This window comes from Curcuma longa, chromosome 2 (genome assembly GCF_044706935.1).
Source record: "Curcuma longa cultivar G26 ecotype Majalengka, Jawa Barat chromosome 2, ITB_CL_G26_1.1, whole genome shotgun sequence".
In the NCBI taxonomy this organism is placed as follows: domain Eukaryota; kingdom Viridiplantae; phylum Streptophyta; class Magnoliopsida; order Zingiberales; family Zingiberaceae; genus Curcuma; species Curcuma longa.
Window position 1 is genome coordinate 9322668 of NC_133862.1, and position 19371 is coordinate 9342038.

Sequence of the window (19371 nt, forward strand, 5' to 3'; positions counted from 1 at the left end):
ATCTTATAAGAATGGTATTTTTCAACATATGCCCACTACAATTTCCAAACATAATATAAGATTCAAAATGATTTTCATTTTCTTGTAAACGATTAGACAACAAAAGTTGTAATGTCTTAGTCAAAAATTCTTCCTAGTCATATGCCATATTCATAATCAAACTAGTTATCTATCACTTAACAATAGATATTTGTTAAAACGAAAAGCAAATAAACATATAGAAATGAAAAAAAAATGTTGTTCACCACAATTCTTGTTGAGTAGGCACACTTCCTCCTCCCATCACGAAAAAAAATTAGCTGCTTCGCCGCGCCACCTCCTCCCAATCACACAACTTTCTTATCTTAAAACCTACCCTACCCAACCACAGATTCTCTCCGCATGCTAGCCACAGATTCTACCCAACCACAGATTCTCCCCACCACCGGCCGGCCACCACCCACCACTGGTCGCCAGCACCCACCAAGCTGGCCAGCACCCCACCAGCCGCCGGCCGGCCATCACACCACATGCCATAAAACCTCAACAGGTCGCCATCCCCTTGCCACCAACACAGGCCAATAGCAGCGAGCCACCGCCGGCTGGCCAGCGGGAGCCACCGGCTGGCCAGCGCCGGCTGGCCAGCGGGCTGCCACCGGCTAGCCAGCAGGCTGCCGTCGGCCGGCCACCATCACGCCACAAAAACCACCGCGAAGAGGAGAAGAAAAAATAAAAAAACTAAGAAAAACAGCTTTTACCATCGCCGACCGTCGCCTCAAGCAAATCCGTCGCCTTTGTAGTCGCCGGAGGGATCCTGAAGGTTGGAATCGCAGTGGAGCACGCGGAGGAGGAAGAAATAGAGGAGAAGAAGAAGAAAATCGCGTAGGGAAGAGGAAAAGGGGATCGGGCGGAGTGTTTAACCTAGGGCATTTGGTGACGAAACCATGTTCATCGCCAAATTTGTCGCCAATTGGCGATGAAAATACTGTTTCGTCGCCAATTGGCAACGACTTTGGCGACGAAATTGGTTTCGTCGCCAAATTCACTAAAAATGGGCCCACCCATCACCCGTTTAACTTAGCCTATTTGGCGAAACTGTTCATCGCTAATTTGGCGATGAAAACAGTGTTTCGTCGTCAAATTTGCGACGAACATCCTTTTCGTCGCCAAATTGGCGATACCGAATGGCCCTAACTTCGGGCCGAGACCTATTTCTTAGCCGTTTCTGCGACGAATCCTTCCATTCGTCGCCAAATTTGTGACAAATAGTACTTTCATCGCAATTTTTATGATGAAATTTCTTATTTGTCATCAAATGGCGACGAAATTGGCGACAAAACTTGATTCATCCCAAAGGTGCAACAAAAATAAATTCGTCGCTAAAGTCGTTGCAAAATGGTGACGAATATTAAATTCGTCCCTAATGTTGTCGCTAAATTGCGATGAAAATTGTTCGTCGCAAAATACCGTCGCAAAAACACTGTATTTTTGTAGTGAAGGTGTAGATTGATAAAATCATAGAAATTAGATAAGATTATATAAGGTGCTTTTGTTAAGTTTGACTCAATCACAACGCATAGTAATTGCATCATTTTTATCCTAAAAATGAATATTCTTTCTTTTAATTTTCACTAACAATTTCATTTTTGTTTCGAATGTGTATGTATTAATGTTATTTTACAAATATAGATATGTCCGACCAGGCAGCAACACCCCGTGGCCAGACTGTTTTGCGAGTTGTTGGAAAATGGTAAGTATTGAACTTATTAGTATTTTTTAATTCATAAAATTTTTTATGATATATGTCTAATATTTATATGTTTTATAATACAGTTTTACCCCAGAGGGTCACAAAGTTGCAACGTACATATTTAGTAAGTTTCACGAGAGAGTATGCCTTTCAGGTTATACTTAGAGGCATGTCGACGAGGGCATGCGAAGCTTTTACTAAGATGAGTTTTTGGTAAGTTATTTTAATCAACAATGAAGTTGTATTTGTTTCTACTAATTGATTTTTTGCAGAAAAAGTATACATGGGAGCCAGGGCACGAGCAGGAATTTAAAGAAATCTGAAATAATGCTTGTGCCAAATTGTACAAATATCTGCTCTATAAATGCAGAAAAAAGGATGTCAAACCATCTTTCATCCCATTTGAGATTTGGGATGCATGACAAGCCATCTGGGCTACAAAAAGATGACAAACCAATTCAACGACAACTCGAGCGCGAACAGAAACATCGAGTTGGCTGGCCCTAGCACCGGATCCACAAAGCATACAGCTGGATCTCGTTCCATTGTGGAGCATACCTTGGACTTGGTAAGTTTACAATTAATATATTTAGATTATAATTATTTAATTAGTAATGATTTGATTTTGATTTAATTTATTTTTTAATCTTCAGGAGCATGAGTTGTAGCGGCCTCCTACTTGTTGGGAGATTTTTACTAAGACACACAAGTCCAAGGATGACACATTTATCGATCCTCGCTCGTAGGCATTAGACGTAAGATTTTAAATTTTAAATTTATTTAACAATTCAGTATAGTAATTATTTTTTCTAATTCTATATTTTATATTAATTTATTTTTAAACAGGCTGAAATGTCTGCTAGAGTTGCATAGGCGTCTCAGCCTGATGTTGAGGGAGGTGAGAGGCAGACTCTCTCAACTCGACCAGTTAAATGAGATATATTATGATGTGGTCGGTGGGAGGAAGAAGAGCTCCACCCTCTACGGTCTAGGGTCCCAAGCGAGAGTCGTATATGATCGTGTGATGACCCCTAGAGTCAAGGGTTGTCCCAGCGGATCATCTTCTGCGATAGAAGCTCGAAAATAAGAAAATCAAAAATTAAAGAATCGACTCTCTATATTAGAGGCGCATAGCAGATGTGATACGATCAGCTTGCTAGCAGATGCAGACCTTCATGGATTTCATGGGTGCGACGCCGCAACGCCCATTTGGTTGGACCCAAGATGCGGAGACTCAGGACCCTAATGACCCTGATCAGTAGCTGTTTGCGAGGTATGTTAACATTTGTATATATTTCTTTTTTATATATATATATAATTATAACTTGTAAACATGCATTTTCAAAATAAATACATATCATTGATTTATTACTAACCTATCTTATTGTATTTTTTGTAGGATTGGATATTTTAGCTCGGTTAGTTTAGATATTTTTTTCTAGATTTTATTGTATTTAAACATTTGATACAATATCATTGTATTCAGATATTTGTATTTGTATTTTTGTATTTAGATATTTATATTCAGATTGGATTGGATTGTTGTAATTATAATTTCTTTCAGATGTTTTGTAATTGAAAGTTGGATTAGAATGTTGTAATAGTGTGGTAATTTACAGTTGGATTGGATTGTATATTGTTGATGAAAATATAAATAGGGAATTTAGATAAATAAAAAAAATTCTTTAAAAAAACAGAAGATTAACGACGAAAATTTATAATTCCATTCGCTAATCTTTTACATTTTTTAAAAAAATATGTTATATTTAGTGATGGAAATTTATAATTTCATTGCAAATTAGTGACGAAATTATAAATTTTCGTCGCTAATCTTCTGTATTTTTTTTAAAAATATGTTATATTTAGCGACGGAAACTTATTATTCCGTCGCTAATTAGCGATGAAATTATTAATTTCTGTCGCTAAAAAGTAGAGACGGAATATATTTGTCATCGCTAATATTGCCAACGGAAATTTAAAGTCCGTCGCTAAAAGTTATTCCGTCAGCGACGTCAGCGATTGAAAAAATAGCGATGGAAAAATTCCATCGCTATTCGGTCGTTCATATTAGTGACGGAATAGTGACGAAAAATTCCATTGCTAAAGGCTGTTATTTTTGTAGTGCTTGCTATTTTCCAAGTCTATCTCCTCCTGCTCGACTTGGGCTTCGACAACCCCCATGCGTTACTGCAAATCTTGTCGTTGCCTGACATGCCTTGCGCACATGTCCAATAGGTTTGCCACTATCGGATTTTTTATGTCCATCTACACTTGCCATAATTCAACTTTAAAAAAGTTCTCCCTTTTCATTATTTAATTAGGGGGCTAACATCTACGACAAAAAACGGATTTTTCAGTATGTCATGCTAGACACTTGAATGAGTTAGCTAGTTTTAATTCAACTTTAAAAAAGTTCTCCCTTTTCATTAGTTCACAAAGTATGGCGTAGACTGCAAATGGAAATTTAGCATACAAAAGCTACAAAGAAGGAAGCAGCAATGATACCATGGTCATCGCCATCGTCGGGATGGGTGGTCTTGGGAAGACTACACTTGCTCGTCATGTTTTCAACAACGAGAGAGTGAAAGCTTATTTTGAAAAATTTAGTATGTGGAAAGTTGTTGGAACAGAATTTGATCTTACAAAGATAATGAAGTCTGTTTTAGAACTGGCTACCGGTGCACCGATCAAAATCTCAGAACCAGAGTTAGTGAGGGGGGAACTAAAAAGCCTTATCAAAGAAGAGATTTCTGCTCGTGTTGGATGATGTATGGAATGAAGATCAATTACAGTGGAAGGCACTTGAAGCAGCATTAACATGTGGGGCAAGTGGAAGTAAAGTTTTAGTGACTACCCGTAGTCCAAAGGTCTCTTCGATCATGGGCTCAATCAAAACCCACCAAATACAGCAGTTGTCTAGGGAGGATTGTTTGTCCTTGTTTCAGCAATTTGCTTTTGGAGACGAAGAACCAAATAAGAATTTGATGAAAATCGGCGGAAAGATTGTTGAGAAATGTGGTGGTGTGCCCTTGGCTGCCGTATCTCTTGGCAGCACGCTCTATGGCATTCAAGATGAAACTTATTGGTCCTCAGTATTGAACAGTGAAGTATGGCAGCTCAGAGATGAGGACCAGAAATTCTTAGCTGTGCTCAAGTTGAGCTACGACGCTCTCCCTCCGCCGTCAAAGAAGTGCTTTGCATTTGGTTCCCTATTCCCAAAGAACCATGTGATGAAAAGGGATGAGTTGATTCAGTTGTGGATAGCAAATGGTTTCGTATGTTCAGAAGGGAATTTTGATGCTGAAACAGTTGGCAACCGCATCTTTGATGATCTAGTATTGAGGTCATTCTTTCTCTCTACACCTTCTGAGAACTGCAATGATGATGGTCGTCATGTAACCGAGTGCACAATGCATGATTTGATGCATGACCTGGCACGATCAGTATCCGAAAGTGAATATTACAATATCGAAGAGTATCAAGCAATAAAGGATATTCAAAAGAGAACATATCATTTGAGCTTCAATTGTGAAAATTTCCCAAAAATTTCTCCGGTCGTATTCAAGAAGTCATTGTGTTTGCGCACCTTGGTAATGGTAGATCGAATGGTAGGTCGGGTGTTATATCCGATGGCCTGGGAACAGCTTCAAGTCATCTTTTTAGAATTGAAATTCTTGCGGGTGTTAGATTTACAACAAAATTGTATCTTCAAGGTTCCAACATCTATAGGAAATTTGATACATTTGAGGTACCTTGACTTATCTGATAATTGCATTACAGTTCTACCTGACACCCTAACTCTTCTCCAAAATTTGCAATATCTCAATGTCCAAGGGAATCTGTTCCTTAAAGGGTTACCAAAAAAACTGAGGAATATGCAAAGCCTTCGGTATCTCCGTTGTGAGTCTTGGACACACATGCCTCCTGGGTTATCACAATTGACTAGTCTTCGAAGTTTATCATGTTTTGTTGCCGGGAATAAAACTGGCTCATTCTCAATTACAGAACTAGAGGATTTGAAGCTTCACGGGAGAATGGAAATTAGTTTTTCTGAAAATTATATGAATTATTCGTGTGGTGGAAGAAAAATTCTGAAGAATAAAGATTTTAATGAATTATCCTTATCCTTTAATGATTCAGACACTTATGACAAGAGCATGCTGGATGATCTTTGCCCCAACACGAGTTTAAAGAAGTTGACGATATCCAATTATGGAAGCCGACAATTTCCCACCTGGTTGATAGAGTCGCAGTTACCAAATTTGGTTAAACTCAAGTTAAACCAGATGCCTAATTTAGAGGAATGGTCAGAGTCTGCTGGTGTCGATGAGTTGTTCCCTTCACTGAAGAGACTGAGGATTCGAGATTGTCCAAAACTGAAAACCATGCCAAGGCTTTCAAGAATCGAACAGCTTAGACTAGCTAACTGCAGTGAGAGACTACTCTTAGTCTTAGGCGTTGGAAGCATGACTTCTCTTTCTCATCTCATACTGTATTATATAGAGGGCATGACATCTCTTCCAACTGGCTGCTTAAGAAACCTCACATCCTTGATGAAATTGGAAATTGTACGCTGCTATGAACTCCAATTTCTTCCTTGGGATGAAATGCAGCTCCTAACAATGGTTCAGTCGTTGACCATCGAGGAATGTGACAATTTGACATCCTTCCCGTTAGAAGTAGTGGGACGGCTCAGCGCTCTTCGATATCTCAGTTTAAAAAATCATAACAGCAATATACTGCAGCTAGAAATACTTGTGCAAATCCTGAATTCACTGCATGAGTTCGACATTCATATTTGTGGCAAGATTGTGAATGTATGCGGGCAATTGCAACACTTACACTGTTACACATGCTCCGACAATTGTGGATATGTGGCTCGCATCAATATTCTTATGAAAGTCCAAACAGATCCATGAAGGCAGCATTAAGTATTTGTTGTTGTGATGAATTAGAATCCTTGATGACAGCAGCACCATCGACCAGTGTGCTACAAGATCTAGATATATGCAATATCCCCAACCTCACCACCTTACCTGGATGGCTACAACATCTCAGATCACTCGGTGAGCTACGTATCAGCAACTGCCCCCAATTAGGATCGCTTCCAAGGTGACTAAGCCACTGCACAATCAGATCTTCTTAAAAGAATAGAGATTATATGAATTCAAGTGAAAAATAGACAATAATAAGAAGTATCAAACTCTTTTGAAGCATAGTTCCAAAGTTAGCAAATTGAATCCATTATTCTAAAGTTAGATGTTCAATTTGAGAGAGGAGGGAGTTTATTTGACACTTTGAGTATATTATAGACAATAATGTTGTATACTATTTGCTACTATAGGATGGAAAGCCATTAACTTTTTATAAAAATAAATAGTCAAAATGCTTCTATATGGATGACAACAATGCAAGAAGAAATTAAAATTCTACATAATAATAAGACTTGAGAGTTTATTTCACTATCCCATGGAATAAAAATCATTGCTAACAAATGGGTCTATAGGATTAAAAGAGATGACAATGATCAAGTGGAATGATAACGCGCGAGATCGGTGATAAATTGTTATGCTCATAAAAAAGTATTTACTTCAATAAAATATTTTCTCCACGATTCATTAAAGTTCGAATAGTTCTAATAATGTGTATTACATCTGACTTATAGTTAGAACAGTGAGACATAAAAGTGCTTTTCTTTTTTGGTAGAGAACTCAGAAGAACAGATTTATTAAGTAAGAGATTAAATTAGTTGAATTTATAAATTAATTGAAATATTGAGTTAGCATTGACCACATTAAAATTCAAGTGAGTAATTTGCTCGTTATTTTATTTCTCTTTCACTTTTTAATAATTTTATTTATCTTTAAATAAAATTTTAAAGATTAAAAATTTTAAATAGATACGAGGCCGATCTAATCCGACCCGTGACCATCCTACCGACAATGTTATATCTAAATAATAAAAAACAATTTTTTAAAAAAAAATTAAAAATATTTTTAAAAAATTGATTTTTTTTTGGGGCTATAAACCGATCATAATGTCCTTCACTTTCACGGTGAGCTGGAAGTTGGCTCCTTTAATGGTCGATTTAATATCCATTAAAAAGGAGGACTGAAAGAAGTCGTCGCCCAGCAAATTATTGCTTCTCCTTTCCCCTCAAGTATTGCTTTTGCGTCTCCTTTCTCCTCTCCTCCAAAGCTTGAAAGCTTGTAGCCACATCCACAGCAAACAAACAACTTGTGCATCGTTCCAACTCGCAGGCATAGCTATGGAAGCAGCTTTGGCGAGTTCTGCGGCTCGCTTTCTGGGCGAGAGGGTAGCTGATCTTCTCCAACTCGATAAGAAACTCAAAGAATTGACTGATATTAAAGGAAAGATGGAGAAGCTCAAGGAGTTGTCAACAATTATCGACATGGTGATCAAAGATGTTGAGCCGGCCTGCTCTATGAGGGATGACGCCGTGAAGAAGTTGTTGAGGAAGCTCAAACACTTGGCCTACGATCTGGAGGATGCTGTGGATTACTACGACACCGAAGCTTTACGGAAGCAAAGATCAAGAGCATATTCCAGGCCGGTGCGCGATTTCTTCTCTTCTAATAATAATCAACTTGTATTTAAGAGCAGGATAGGTGGCATGATAAAAGCAGTAATGGAGAATCTAAATTCTATTTTGCTGCAAAAGTCCATCCTTGAAAATTTGCCGCAAGGCACTGTCCGGATGTCACCAAGTGCTTATAGAGAGATCCACTCGCACAATAGCTTGGCTGTTATAGGGAGAGAATCAGAGAAGGAGATGATTGTCAACATGTTAACAGATGATGAAGGAAGCAGCAATGATACAATATTGAAGGTCATCGCCATCGTTGGGATGGGTGGCCTTGGGAAGACTACACTTGCTCGTCATGTTTTCAATGACGAGAGGGTGAAAGCTCATTTTGGAAAGCTTAGCATGTACTGGAAAGTTGTTGGAGCAGAATTTGATCCTACAAAGATAATGAAGTCTGTTTTAGAACTGGCTACCGGTGCACCGGTCAACATCTCAGAACCAGAGTTAGTGAGGGGGGAACTAGAAAAAGCCTTATCAGAGAAGAGATTTCTGCTCGTGTTGGATGATGTATGGAATGAAGATCAATTACAGTGGAGGGCACTCAAAGCAGGCTTAACATGTGGGGCAAGAGGAAGTAAAGTTTTAGTGACTACCCGTAGTCAAGAGGTCTCTTCGATCATGGGCTCATCAAATATCCACCAAATACAGCAGTTGTCCGGGAGGATTGTTTGTCCTTGTTTCAGCAATTTGCTTTTGGAGACGAAGAACCAAATGAGAATTTGATGGAAATCGGTGGAAAGATTGTTGAGAAATGTGGTGGTGTGCCCTTGGCTGCCATATCTCTTGGCAGCATGCTCCATAGCACTCGAGATGAAACTTATTGGTCCTCAGTATTGAACAGTGAAGTATGGCAGCTCAGAGATGAGGACCAGAAATTCTTAGCTGTGCTCAAGTTGAGCTACGACGCTCTCCCTCCACGGTCAAAGAAGTGCTTTGCATTTGGCTCCCTATTCCCAAAGAACTGTGTGATGAAAAGGGATGAGTTGATTCAGTTGTGGACAGCAAATGGTTTCGTATGTTCAGAAGGGAATTTTGATGCTGAAACAGTTGGCAACCGCATCTTTGATGATCTAGTATTGAGGTCATTCTTTCTCTCTGCACCTTCCGAGAACTGCGATGATGATGGTCGTCATGTAACCAAGTGCACAATGCATGATTTGATGCATGACCTGGCACGATCAGTATCTGAAGATGAATATTACACTCACGAAGATTATAAGGCAAAAAAGGATATTCAAAAGAGAACATATCATTTGAGCATAGACGATGGTGAAAGATTATCAAACATTTCTCAAGCCAAATTCAAGAAGTCATTGTGTTTGCGCACCCTGGTAATGGTAGGTTGCCTATATCCGAAGGCCTGGAAACAGCTTCAACTCATCTTTTCAGAATTGAAATTCTTGCGGGTGTTAGATTTACGGCATAATAACATCAAGGAGGTTCCAACATCTGTAGGAAATTTGATACATTTGAGGTACCTTGACTTATCTGATAATGAAATTAAAGTTCTACCTGACACCATAACTCTTCTCCAAAATTTGCAATATCTCAATCTCCAAGGGAATTGGGGCCTTCAAGAGTTACCAAAAAAACTGAGGAATATGCAAAGCCTTCAGTATCTCCATTGTGAGTCTCATAAATTGACTCACATGCCCCCTGGGTTATCACAATTGACTAGTCTTCGAAGTTTATCTTGCTTTGTTGCTGGGAATAAAACTGGCTCATGCTCAATTACAGAACTTGAGGATTTGAAGCTTCACGGGAAAATGGAAATTAGATTTTCTGAAAATTATAGGAATTATTCTTGTGGTGGAAGAAAAATTCTGAAGAATAAAGATTTTAATGAATTATCCTTATTCTTTAATAATTCAGACACTTATGACAAGAGCATGCTGGATGATCTTTGCCCCAACACGAGTTTAAAGAAGTTGAAGATATCCAATTATGGAAGCCGACAATTTCCCATGGTTTATGGAGTCACTGGTTGATAGAGTGAACATGCAGTTAGAAAGCTTGTCAAATTTGGTTGAACTCAAGGCTTTCCTTTAGAACTGCACAGATGCCTAATTTAGAGGAATGGTCAGAGTCTGATGGTGTCGATGAGTTGTTCCCTTTACTGAAGAGACTGGAGATTTGCAATTGTCCAAAATTGAAAAACATGCCAAGGCTTCCAAGAATTGAACTTCTTAAGCTACATGACTGCAGTGAAAGCTTACTCTCAGGCGTTGGAAGAATGACTTCTCTTTCTCATCTCATACTGTATGATATGAAGGGCATGACATCTCTTCCAAGTGGTTGCTTAAGAAACCTCACATCCTTGATGAAATTGGAAATTATAAGCTGCCATGAACTCCAATTTCTTCCTTGGGATGAAATACAGCTCCTAACAATGGTTCACTCGTTGACCATCGAGGAATGTGACAATTTGACATCCTTCCCGTTAGAAGTGGGACGGCTCAGCGCTCTTCGATATCTCTGTTTTAAAAATCATAACAGCAATATACTGCAGCTAGAAATACTTGTACAAATCCTGAATTCACTGCATGAGTTCGACATTCAGATTTGTGGCAAGATTGTGAATTTATGCGGGCAATTGCAACACTTACACATGCTCCGACAATTGTGGATATGTGGTTCGCATCAATTTTCTTTTATGAAGTCCATACAGATCCATGAAGGCAAAATTAAGTATTTGTTGTTGTGATGAATTAGAATCCTTGATGACAGCAGCACCATCGACCAGTGTGCTAGAAGATCTAGATATATGCAATATCCCCAACCTCACCACCTTACCTGGATGGCTACAACATCTCAGATCACTCCGTGAGCTATGTATCAGCAACTGCCCCCAATTAGGATCGCTTCCAAGGTGTCTACAGGACCTCCGTTCGCTGCATTTTTGACCATTCATGGGTGTTGCCTACAATTGGAAAGAAGATGTAAAAGGGAGACAGGCGAAGATTGGCCGAACATTTCTCATGTGCCAGATATTAGTATTTATCCAAAAGGTACAACTGAAATCAGCAGTCAGTTAAAAATTCAAAGTTTGATAAAAAGAAAAAGATAATTATTCCTTTTACTCAAGTAATTATTATTGCAGTTTTGCAGATTTGTTATTTTCAAAAAAAAAATCCTATTACTTAGGCAATTAATACAGACTAAATGTAGAAAAAAGAAAAACATTTATCTCATTTTCATGAATAACATACAGAATGCATGCATGATCCTATTTCATTCTCACCGTATTTCTTTTCCCAAGAATAATTATTTATTACTAGCTAGCTGAGAAATGATTTTACATTATTTGAGTTTTAGATGTATGCTATTATGATTTTATATCCCATCATTTAGTTTGATAGACGTTTCATTGCATCAAATAATTATTGAATGTAATTGTTGTTGTTGTGTGATCAACTGCTCTTGCTAATTTGCTAATAATATAATTATCTCCATTATATTGTCTTACTGTTATTTTTGCAGAGATTGATAAAGCTGATGAATGCTGTGGTCCATTGGATAGGTTCTTCAAAATCAATCCCAGAAGATCAAGAGGTAAGATACAATATAAGATGCTTCTTTCTTGGTCTACAATGTGATTATTTTATTTAAAAAATAATGGAGTGTTCAAATTTATCCACAGAGACATAATTGCAATTGACAGCGAGGAAGCAGAGCAATTCGTTCTACGCGATCTTGGGCTGGTTGTCAGGGGTTTTGCTAAATATTTATTTCTTTTAAATTTGCTTTATGCATAATTAGAATTATATTGTTGAAAACCAAAGATATGTAATTAGCAGTGGAATTGTTTTGAAAATAAAATTGTTGTCGAACTTTTTACTACTCTTATTGCCTCTTGTGAGTGTAATATCAGTCGATAACTATTTTGATTGAATTGATGAATTCAATCGGTTTGATTGAATCAATTAACTATTTTTATCAAAAAGATATTCTAGCCCGTGTCAATATATTTTGATTTTTAAAATTATCTTTATTTTTGATACTATTATAACAATTACAAAATCATAACTGGTACAATATAAATATTTCATATCTATTCAACATTAGTCAATATTAATCAATACTAATAATATTATTTTATAAAATTACAATTCATAATTTTTGTAATATATGAATACTTCATCTCTAATCAACACTGATCAATATTAATCAACAAATCAATATCATATTATAGTAGCTACGAATTAAAAGATACTAAAAGATAGATAATTTATTTATGAACAATACTAATCAGGATTATATTATATCAACTATTGGATCATAACTATTATAATTGTAGTAATTACGGAATAATAACTACTATAATTATATAATAATTATTGAATTATAGTTGTTATAAATGTATAACAGTTACTATGATCTTCAAGTAACTATAATAATGAAAAAGAAAATAAGAGTGATTTCGAAAAGTATAATTTACATAAACGGGCATCCTTTTAATAATAAATAAAAAAGAAAGATCTGTTTTCATGATTCTAAAAAAAAAAGAGATCCTTTTGAGTTTTGCTCTTAGTTAGATAAGTAAATTGATCTAAGTTGGATGAGCTAAATATGTTGACAAGTCGATAGAATGGTCTCAGTTGAGCCATTCATTCGAAGAGTCAATTGAGCCAGCCCATTAAGAGAACATTTAGATTAGTTAGACCGAGTGGGCTGTCTAAGTTGTTCGAGCTTTAGCAATTAAAAAAAATATGGTAAATTAAGCTTCAATAAAACTAGAGAAAGAGAAAAAAAAATAAAAGAAAGAATTATCATCCGCACGGCGACAAAAATATGGTAATTTGTCACTAATATTATGCACAACTGCAAGAAAAGGACAAGAAAAAGATGATTTGACTGGCCTGATAAAACTTCAAATAACCAGAGAAAAAAAAGGAAAAACAAAAATATAGAATTTATCATCCTTCTTGTCCTCCGTTGCATCAAAAGTTGTTTCAATTGTGCAGACGATCGGGACCACTCTCTTCTCCTGCTCATCAATAACCAAACTTCCATTAACAACACTCTTTCCTCCGTGAAGAACCACACAAGCTTCCATTAACACTTCTCCATGTACGCTCAATCAGGGACTCCACCAAACTGCATTAATGGACCTTCAATTGTGCAGCAGAGGGAAGGAGAGAGAAGAAAACAAGAGGAGGAGACAAATTAAAGCTTGGTTTGGGGATCTAACTTCTAAGTGATAGGGGAGAAAGACAGAGTAGGGTTCAAATTCCATTCCGTTCCATCCCTTCGATTCAATTCTTCCTTCCAACTCCTGACGGGATTTGTGTGTCGAGTCGAGTTGGCTTTCTGCTCTTTGATTAATGATAATGTACTGGCTGTCGGGAACAGGAACAACAGCATTAGTAGTAGTAGTAGTAAACTAACAAGGATAATAAGATCAGCAACAAACATATATGATATTATTGACATGATCTGCAATGAATTGGGGTCAAAGAGTGAGCACTGTTACTGAATGGATAAACATATTTATTGCATTAGCACTTTGCTATTAAAATATGAAAGGATCATTGCTACTACCCGCATGAATATGATTGGTACTGAAAGATTACTACACAAATTAAACAGCTATTTGTGTGCTTCACCGTTCATAACTACCTACCAAACTATACTTGATGCACAGAAGGCATTAGCTCAACACGAATTTGATGCTGCACCGCATGCCAGCCAAAATCAGTTTACTAGGGCACCCATACTTTCATAATATGATATGGTTGCAATTTTGTAGAGGATTTCAAACTAAGATGGTCCAGGTAGGCCTTGAGGATACTGGTGCCCTGAAGATGGCGGTGGCGGCGCTGGAGGATGTGACGCCATCATTGGTGGGTAAGGGGCATACTGCTGTTGCTGGTAAGGTGGCGGCGGCGCCATGTACCCATATGGTGGGTAATATGGTGGAAGCTGCCCCTGTGAATGCGAAGGAGCCATGGGATAATTGTGCCCCTGATGGTTTGGCAGTTGCTGCTCCAGTTGCTTCTCTGATCCACTCTTGTTATCACCTCCCTCTTGCGAGGGGATTACAGCACCCATCCTTTGAGGATCCATGGAGGGGTAGAATGTTCGTGCAGCTTGTGGTGGCGCAGGAATGTTGAAATAGTTAAGGGGTGGCTGAGTGTGGTTCTCAGTTCCAGGCGGAAGAGGCTGGTGGTTGCTCTGCTGCTGAGATATGACTGACCTTGGAAGCATACCTGCGTGAAACACAGCTCCTTGCCTAGCAGCATCATCGTCCTGCATCTCTCCCTCTGGTTTTGGGGCCTGAGGCCGCCCCCACATCAGCTTCAATCGAACACCCTTTATGACCAGCTTGTTAGAGAGCTCCTCTGCAGCTCTTTCAGCTGCTTCTCTTGTGGTGTAAGTCACAAATGCACATGCTCTCTGAAGCACCATTCTGATGGATTCTATCTCACCATGGACATAGAAGTTATCTCTCAGATCCTGTTCAGAGACTCGTGCATCAAGTCCGCCAACATAAAGAGTCTTTATACTCTCATCGTCTGGAGGATTTAGAGAGGGCATTTCCCCAGCCTTGCTTAGAAGTTTCATAGCAACAGGGTCATTCATTCTGCATGTGAAAGAAAAGATCATCTTTAGTCGATAGTCTCAATTCAACAGGTTCATTCACTCTATATAGTATAAGGAAAAAAAAAAAAACTAGAATTCCAAATATAATAATAATTAATAATAATAATAATAATAATAATCTCCCATCACACAAAACTCCAAATACTATGTTCCTTGTTTGTTCTTAAACTAAAAAAAATTAAAATTTAAAACCATCTTTTCCTTAAGAAACCATAAGTAAACAACATTTATATCTTATTGTTCTACATCAGACATTTCGAAAAATGGCGCGAGTATACAAGTAAGATCTTAATAAAGGTGACAAAAACTAAAAGCGACTAGAGAACTTGTTTTCTCCGGATGACATGTGCAAACCGGGTTCAACCATGCTGCATCTACTAAACCCAATTGGTTTGGCCTCTAGTTCTCTAGCTAACCAGTTGAACCAGAAGATTTGGTTAAGTTTTGAAAGCATCGGTTAAAAGAACATAGACAACAGTTACTGTAACATGCTCCTAATTAGAGCAAACCAGTGAAATGAACTCTTAATAATGCGGAAGCAAAGAAGCCATTGGAACTAAATATGGGCTTCACTGACTAGCACATCTGCTTATGTGCTATAAATATAGGCCTGTGTGCATGACAGATAGAGAAAAGGTTCAATTTTGGTATTTAATATGCATGATGATTTGAGTACCAATACCAATATGCACATAAGAACTATCCATGTTGGCTACCAAGAAACAGATTTTCCAGTATGTCATGCTTTCTACACGTGAATCAGTTAACTAGTTTAATTCAACTTTTAAAAACATTTCCCTTTTCATTCACAAAGTATAGCATAGACTACAACTGGAAATTTAGCATGCATACCCATAATATCTGTCTTTTATATTTTGTTGAGATAATTCACCAGTTTCAGGCATTTCATGTCGGTAAGGACATTCAGCACCACGTGTACATTCTCCACGCATATAGAAGCTACAAACATGGGCCCGATTTCTTTTGTAATAAGGAGTTGTCCTTTGAAGTTTTAGAATGGTATCATTTGGATGCACTTTTCCATACGAAGATTCATAATCTATGCCAGCTCTGGCCTGAAAAAAGGAGGATTTGTAAGTGTCAAGACATGAAAACCAAAAATATAAAGGGTGAAAAACTCATGCTGGATCAATATTACAAGAACAAATAGAAAAAAAAAAAGAAGCAAAAGCTAAACTCAATACACAAACAACAATCTTTAATGGTCACAGCATGAACTGACAAAGAAATATACAAGATGGATATGTAGGAAGGTGAGCGAGTATTAATTTGGGAGATTAACGATTTCGAATAGCAAAGTTTACCTAATACTATAAAAAGAAAATTGAATATTATGATATGAACAAGCAACCACTACATATCAATTTGTTTATAGCATTCAAACCCCCACGGTCTTAGCTAAGTTGGTACTTGGGTGACAAAGTTGTTGCATTGGGCAAGGGTCGATTCCGACGGGATTCATTCTCCTGGGATTTATGCCCTCCCACCTAGGAGGACTGCTCGATATGTGGTTTACTCCCCTCATCTTGTTGTGGGGTTGGCGATGAGGGGCACTCGGAGTGAGCTTTATCACCTTTTTGTTGCGTTTATAGCATTGAAACCCTGATTGATTCAGCATTAAACAAATTTTTTACTTAACTATTTTTCCTTAACTTGTTAATTTTTTCTTTTAAAATTATTAATTTTGTTATTCTGATTCTACCAAGCTGACACTATATTAAGAGTTTTAGCTCAACTAAACCCAATGTTTTGACTCCATGAACTATATTGGAAACTTAGGTCGTCTGCCTATGAGGGAAGGAGAGAGAAAGGTAGGGAGGGTGAGAGTTTTTTCCACAACACTTTTCCTCCCTCATAGGAAATATGAGCTAAAAGTTTTAAGTAGATCTGAAACTGAACATATAAAACATAATATAAAAAATTGGTCAAAATTGAGAAGAGGTTTTGAAGTCTTGTGTGATCATTAGGCATTGACAAAATCACCCTCTACCTTTCCCCACCCGATGTTGCATTTCATTTTCTCTTGTTGCCCCAACCTCCACCGCTATCACCAAGGGACCTTCGCCCTCACCTCAAATGTGTCAGACAGAGCTCAAGTCAATGCTGAGCCCCTTTGCTAAAACGTCTGTGAACTCCCCTGACTTCTCCTCCTGACCTCTGATGCATCAGACAGATCTTGTGTCGATGTTGTGTTGCACCTCAAGCTGACCTTTGTTATCGTGCCCACTCACCCTTCACAGTTGCCTCTGCCCAATTGTCTCACACCTTGAACTCATGAGAGAGCTACCAAAGGAGCACAAGGAAGTGAGCATTCTTGCTATAGGACAGCATGGACAGTGAGCATGAGTAAATTTTTTGGATTATTTTTTCCCTAAATACCCTATACCCAATTTCAGGCAGAAGCAAAAGTGGCCAATTTTGATTTAATTCAGATCAATTGGCTTTGAACTGAATAACAAATAAACGTAGATGTCATTCATGAGATAGAAAAATGGAATGACCAATAGATTAATATGTTTTGAATACTATTGATCAACAATGTTCTGAAATGAGATGGGCGTTACAAGACAATGCACAGGAGAAATATCTGAAAATGCTTTCTGCAGAAAAAATCCTGTTGGTATTTGAATGATGTAAAGGGACATTATAAGAGTCCTGAGATACATTCAGTTTGATCAATTATTTAATATCAATTTCAGTTATGAAGATATACTTTCTTGAGCAAGTGCCGGATGTCTTATACAGCTAGATTTGTCTATAAATTAAATATAAAAGATCAAATTCAAATTTCCTTTTGTGCCCAAACAAGTAACAAGTCAATTGTGTCAATAACCTCGGTTAACCTTACTGTTGAACAAGCCAAATATATTACTGTTGAAAAAGCCAAATATAGAGTATGATAAAGGAAAACAAATAGAAAGAAAACCAGTAAAGGCAAGCAATTTTGACAAGGTGCATTCATGACCCAAACTATATAGTGTCTGAAGAACAAATCTAGAATTTAACAAAAGAAATAGGAAAAGAACACATGAACAAAAACCCCCAGCAAGAGTCTGATGTAATGGTAGAAACAAATAGAAAAGCTACAAAGACAAGTTTGTAATGGAACATACCTTGCGGTCATGTTCTTCAGCAAAGTACTCCCTGTTCACATCACTCTTTGGGATGGCATCATTAGAGTTGATAGCAAGTGCAGTGTCCCGAACCTGAACTGGCAACCCATATTCAAGATCAAGGATGCACACCTGACAGACATTCTTCAGCTTACAGCACGTCTGACAAATTTCAGTTTTCTTGTACCTTGCGTCACGTCCTGGCCTCCATCTGAAGACAGTGAATGGGCGTTTACAGATCTTACATTCCTTGTCATAATCAGCCTTTGTCTGCAAATTGCGATGAAACAAACAATAATTGAGTTACTTCCAAGTCATCTAACGGATCTAGAACTAGAACATGAAATTCAATATCAGCTGCACAGAGTTAGGATGTCTGAGTAAATTTATTTGTCCCAATCAGCTATAAATTTATAACGGATCCAAAATGTGAATCCTAATACATGCTAGTCCAGCCTGCATTGGTTATCTCCTATATAAATAAACAAGTTTTTATACAAACTGCAAAGGTTATTGATTTTTCCTGATAAACACCTATATCCAATTAAAACCCAAGACAAATTGGTTTGGCTAATAAAATACCCAGACATAGCAAACATTGCAAAGTTTTGATTTAGGAAAACAAACTCAGTGACTAAGCCTCATCAGTGATTAAAAGTATTGCCGTGTAACCTGATCCAACCTAAAATCTTAAAATAAATTATAAACCTTGACCCAAGAAGCAATTGACAGATCCAAACACTAAACTGAAGAAACAAAATCACCAGTGTTCCTAAGTGAAAACTTCTAGTGTGACTAAATTAAGTCTCAAATGCAGATTTTTGCCATCTCGTGTCTTCATTATCACATTTAAATCCAACGGAGCAACAAAAAAAAATCACAAATAATCACACCACTCTATCTGTAATTTTAGTTTCGATGGTTCCGACCAAATAATCTGAATTCCTACACACAGATAGATAGAGATGAAAAAAGTACCATTCGAATGTAAGGGTTGTCGCCGAGGCAGGACTCGCATATGATGGGGAAATCGGAGCGCTCCCACCCGTCAGCCTGCGCGTCCCTCAGCAGCCGGTGCGCCATAGTAGATCAAGCGGACGCTTAGGTCAACGAGAAGGCAAACAAAAAGAGAGCCTTTGCCAGTTTACAGACTACAGTCGATCTCGCCTACTAGCACGCTACAGCCCTAGAAGCTCCTCTCACGCTGGATGCAAAGAACTGAGGAGATTCACGGGAAAGAAACGTCTACGTCGGTGACGGACACGGGGAAGCAGGGAGGGAGAGACGGTTGCCGACGG

The 19371-nt window shown here is 37.9% G+C and overlaps 1 protein-coding gene, 1 long non-coding RNA gene and 2 pseudogenes across 2 annotated transcripts; 3 read left to right on the top strand and 1 right to left on the bottom strand.

Moving 5' to 3' along the window:
• Positions 1–1670: 1670 nt before the first annotated feature.
• LOC141821560 (disease resistance protein RGA2-like) lies at positions 1671–6845 on the top strand (annotated as a pseudogene).
• A 1092-nt stretch (positions 6846–7937) lies between these two features.
• LOC141821561 (putative disease resistance protein RGA4) lies at positions 7938–11012 on the top strand (annotated as a pseudogene).
• Positions 11013–11834: 822 nt separating this feature from the next.
• On the top strand, positions 11835–12176 carry LOC141816834 (uncharacterized). The gene is made up of 2 exons (XR_012600748.1): positions 11835–11888; positions 11977–12176. It is a non-coding gene; the product is annotated as an uncharacterized LOC141816834 (long non-coding RNA).
• Positions 12177–13777: 1601 nt separating this feature from the next.
• Positions 13778–19367, bottom strand: LOC141821147 (zinc finger CCCH domain-containing protein 40-like). The gene is made up of 4 exons (XM_074708526.1): positions 19052–19367; positions 18074–18343; positions 15792–16015; positions 13778–14919 (listed from the first exon to the last, which is right to left on the bottom strand). The coding sequence occupies exons 1-4, from the start codon at positions 19154–19156 to the stop codon at positions 14097–14099; spliced, it is 1422 nt and encodes a 473-aa protein (XP_074564627.1). The 5' UTR covers positions 19157–19367; the 3' UTR covers positions 13778–14096.
• Positions 19368–19371: the final 4 nt, after the last annotated feature.

Excerpts from the sequence above, each read along its gene's own strand:
- LOC141821147 (XM_074708526.1), bottom strand. The coding sequence starts at position 19,156 with ATGGCGCACCGGCTGCTGAGGGACGCGCAGGCTGACGGGTGGGAGCGC. Across the intron at positions 16,016-18,073 it reads CTGAAGAACATGACCGCAAG|GCCAGAGCTGGCATAGATTA; the intron begins GTATGTTCCATT and ends TCCTTTTTTCAG. Across the intron at positions 14,920-15,791 it reads ATAAAAGACAGATATTATGG|AATGAATGACCCTGTTGCTA; the intron begins GTATGCATGCTA and ends TTTCACATGCAG.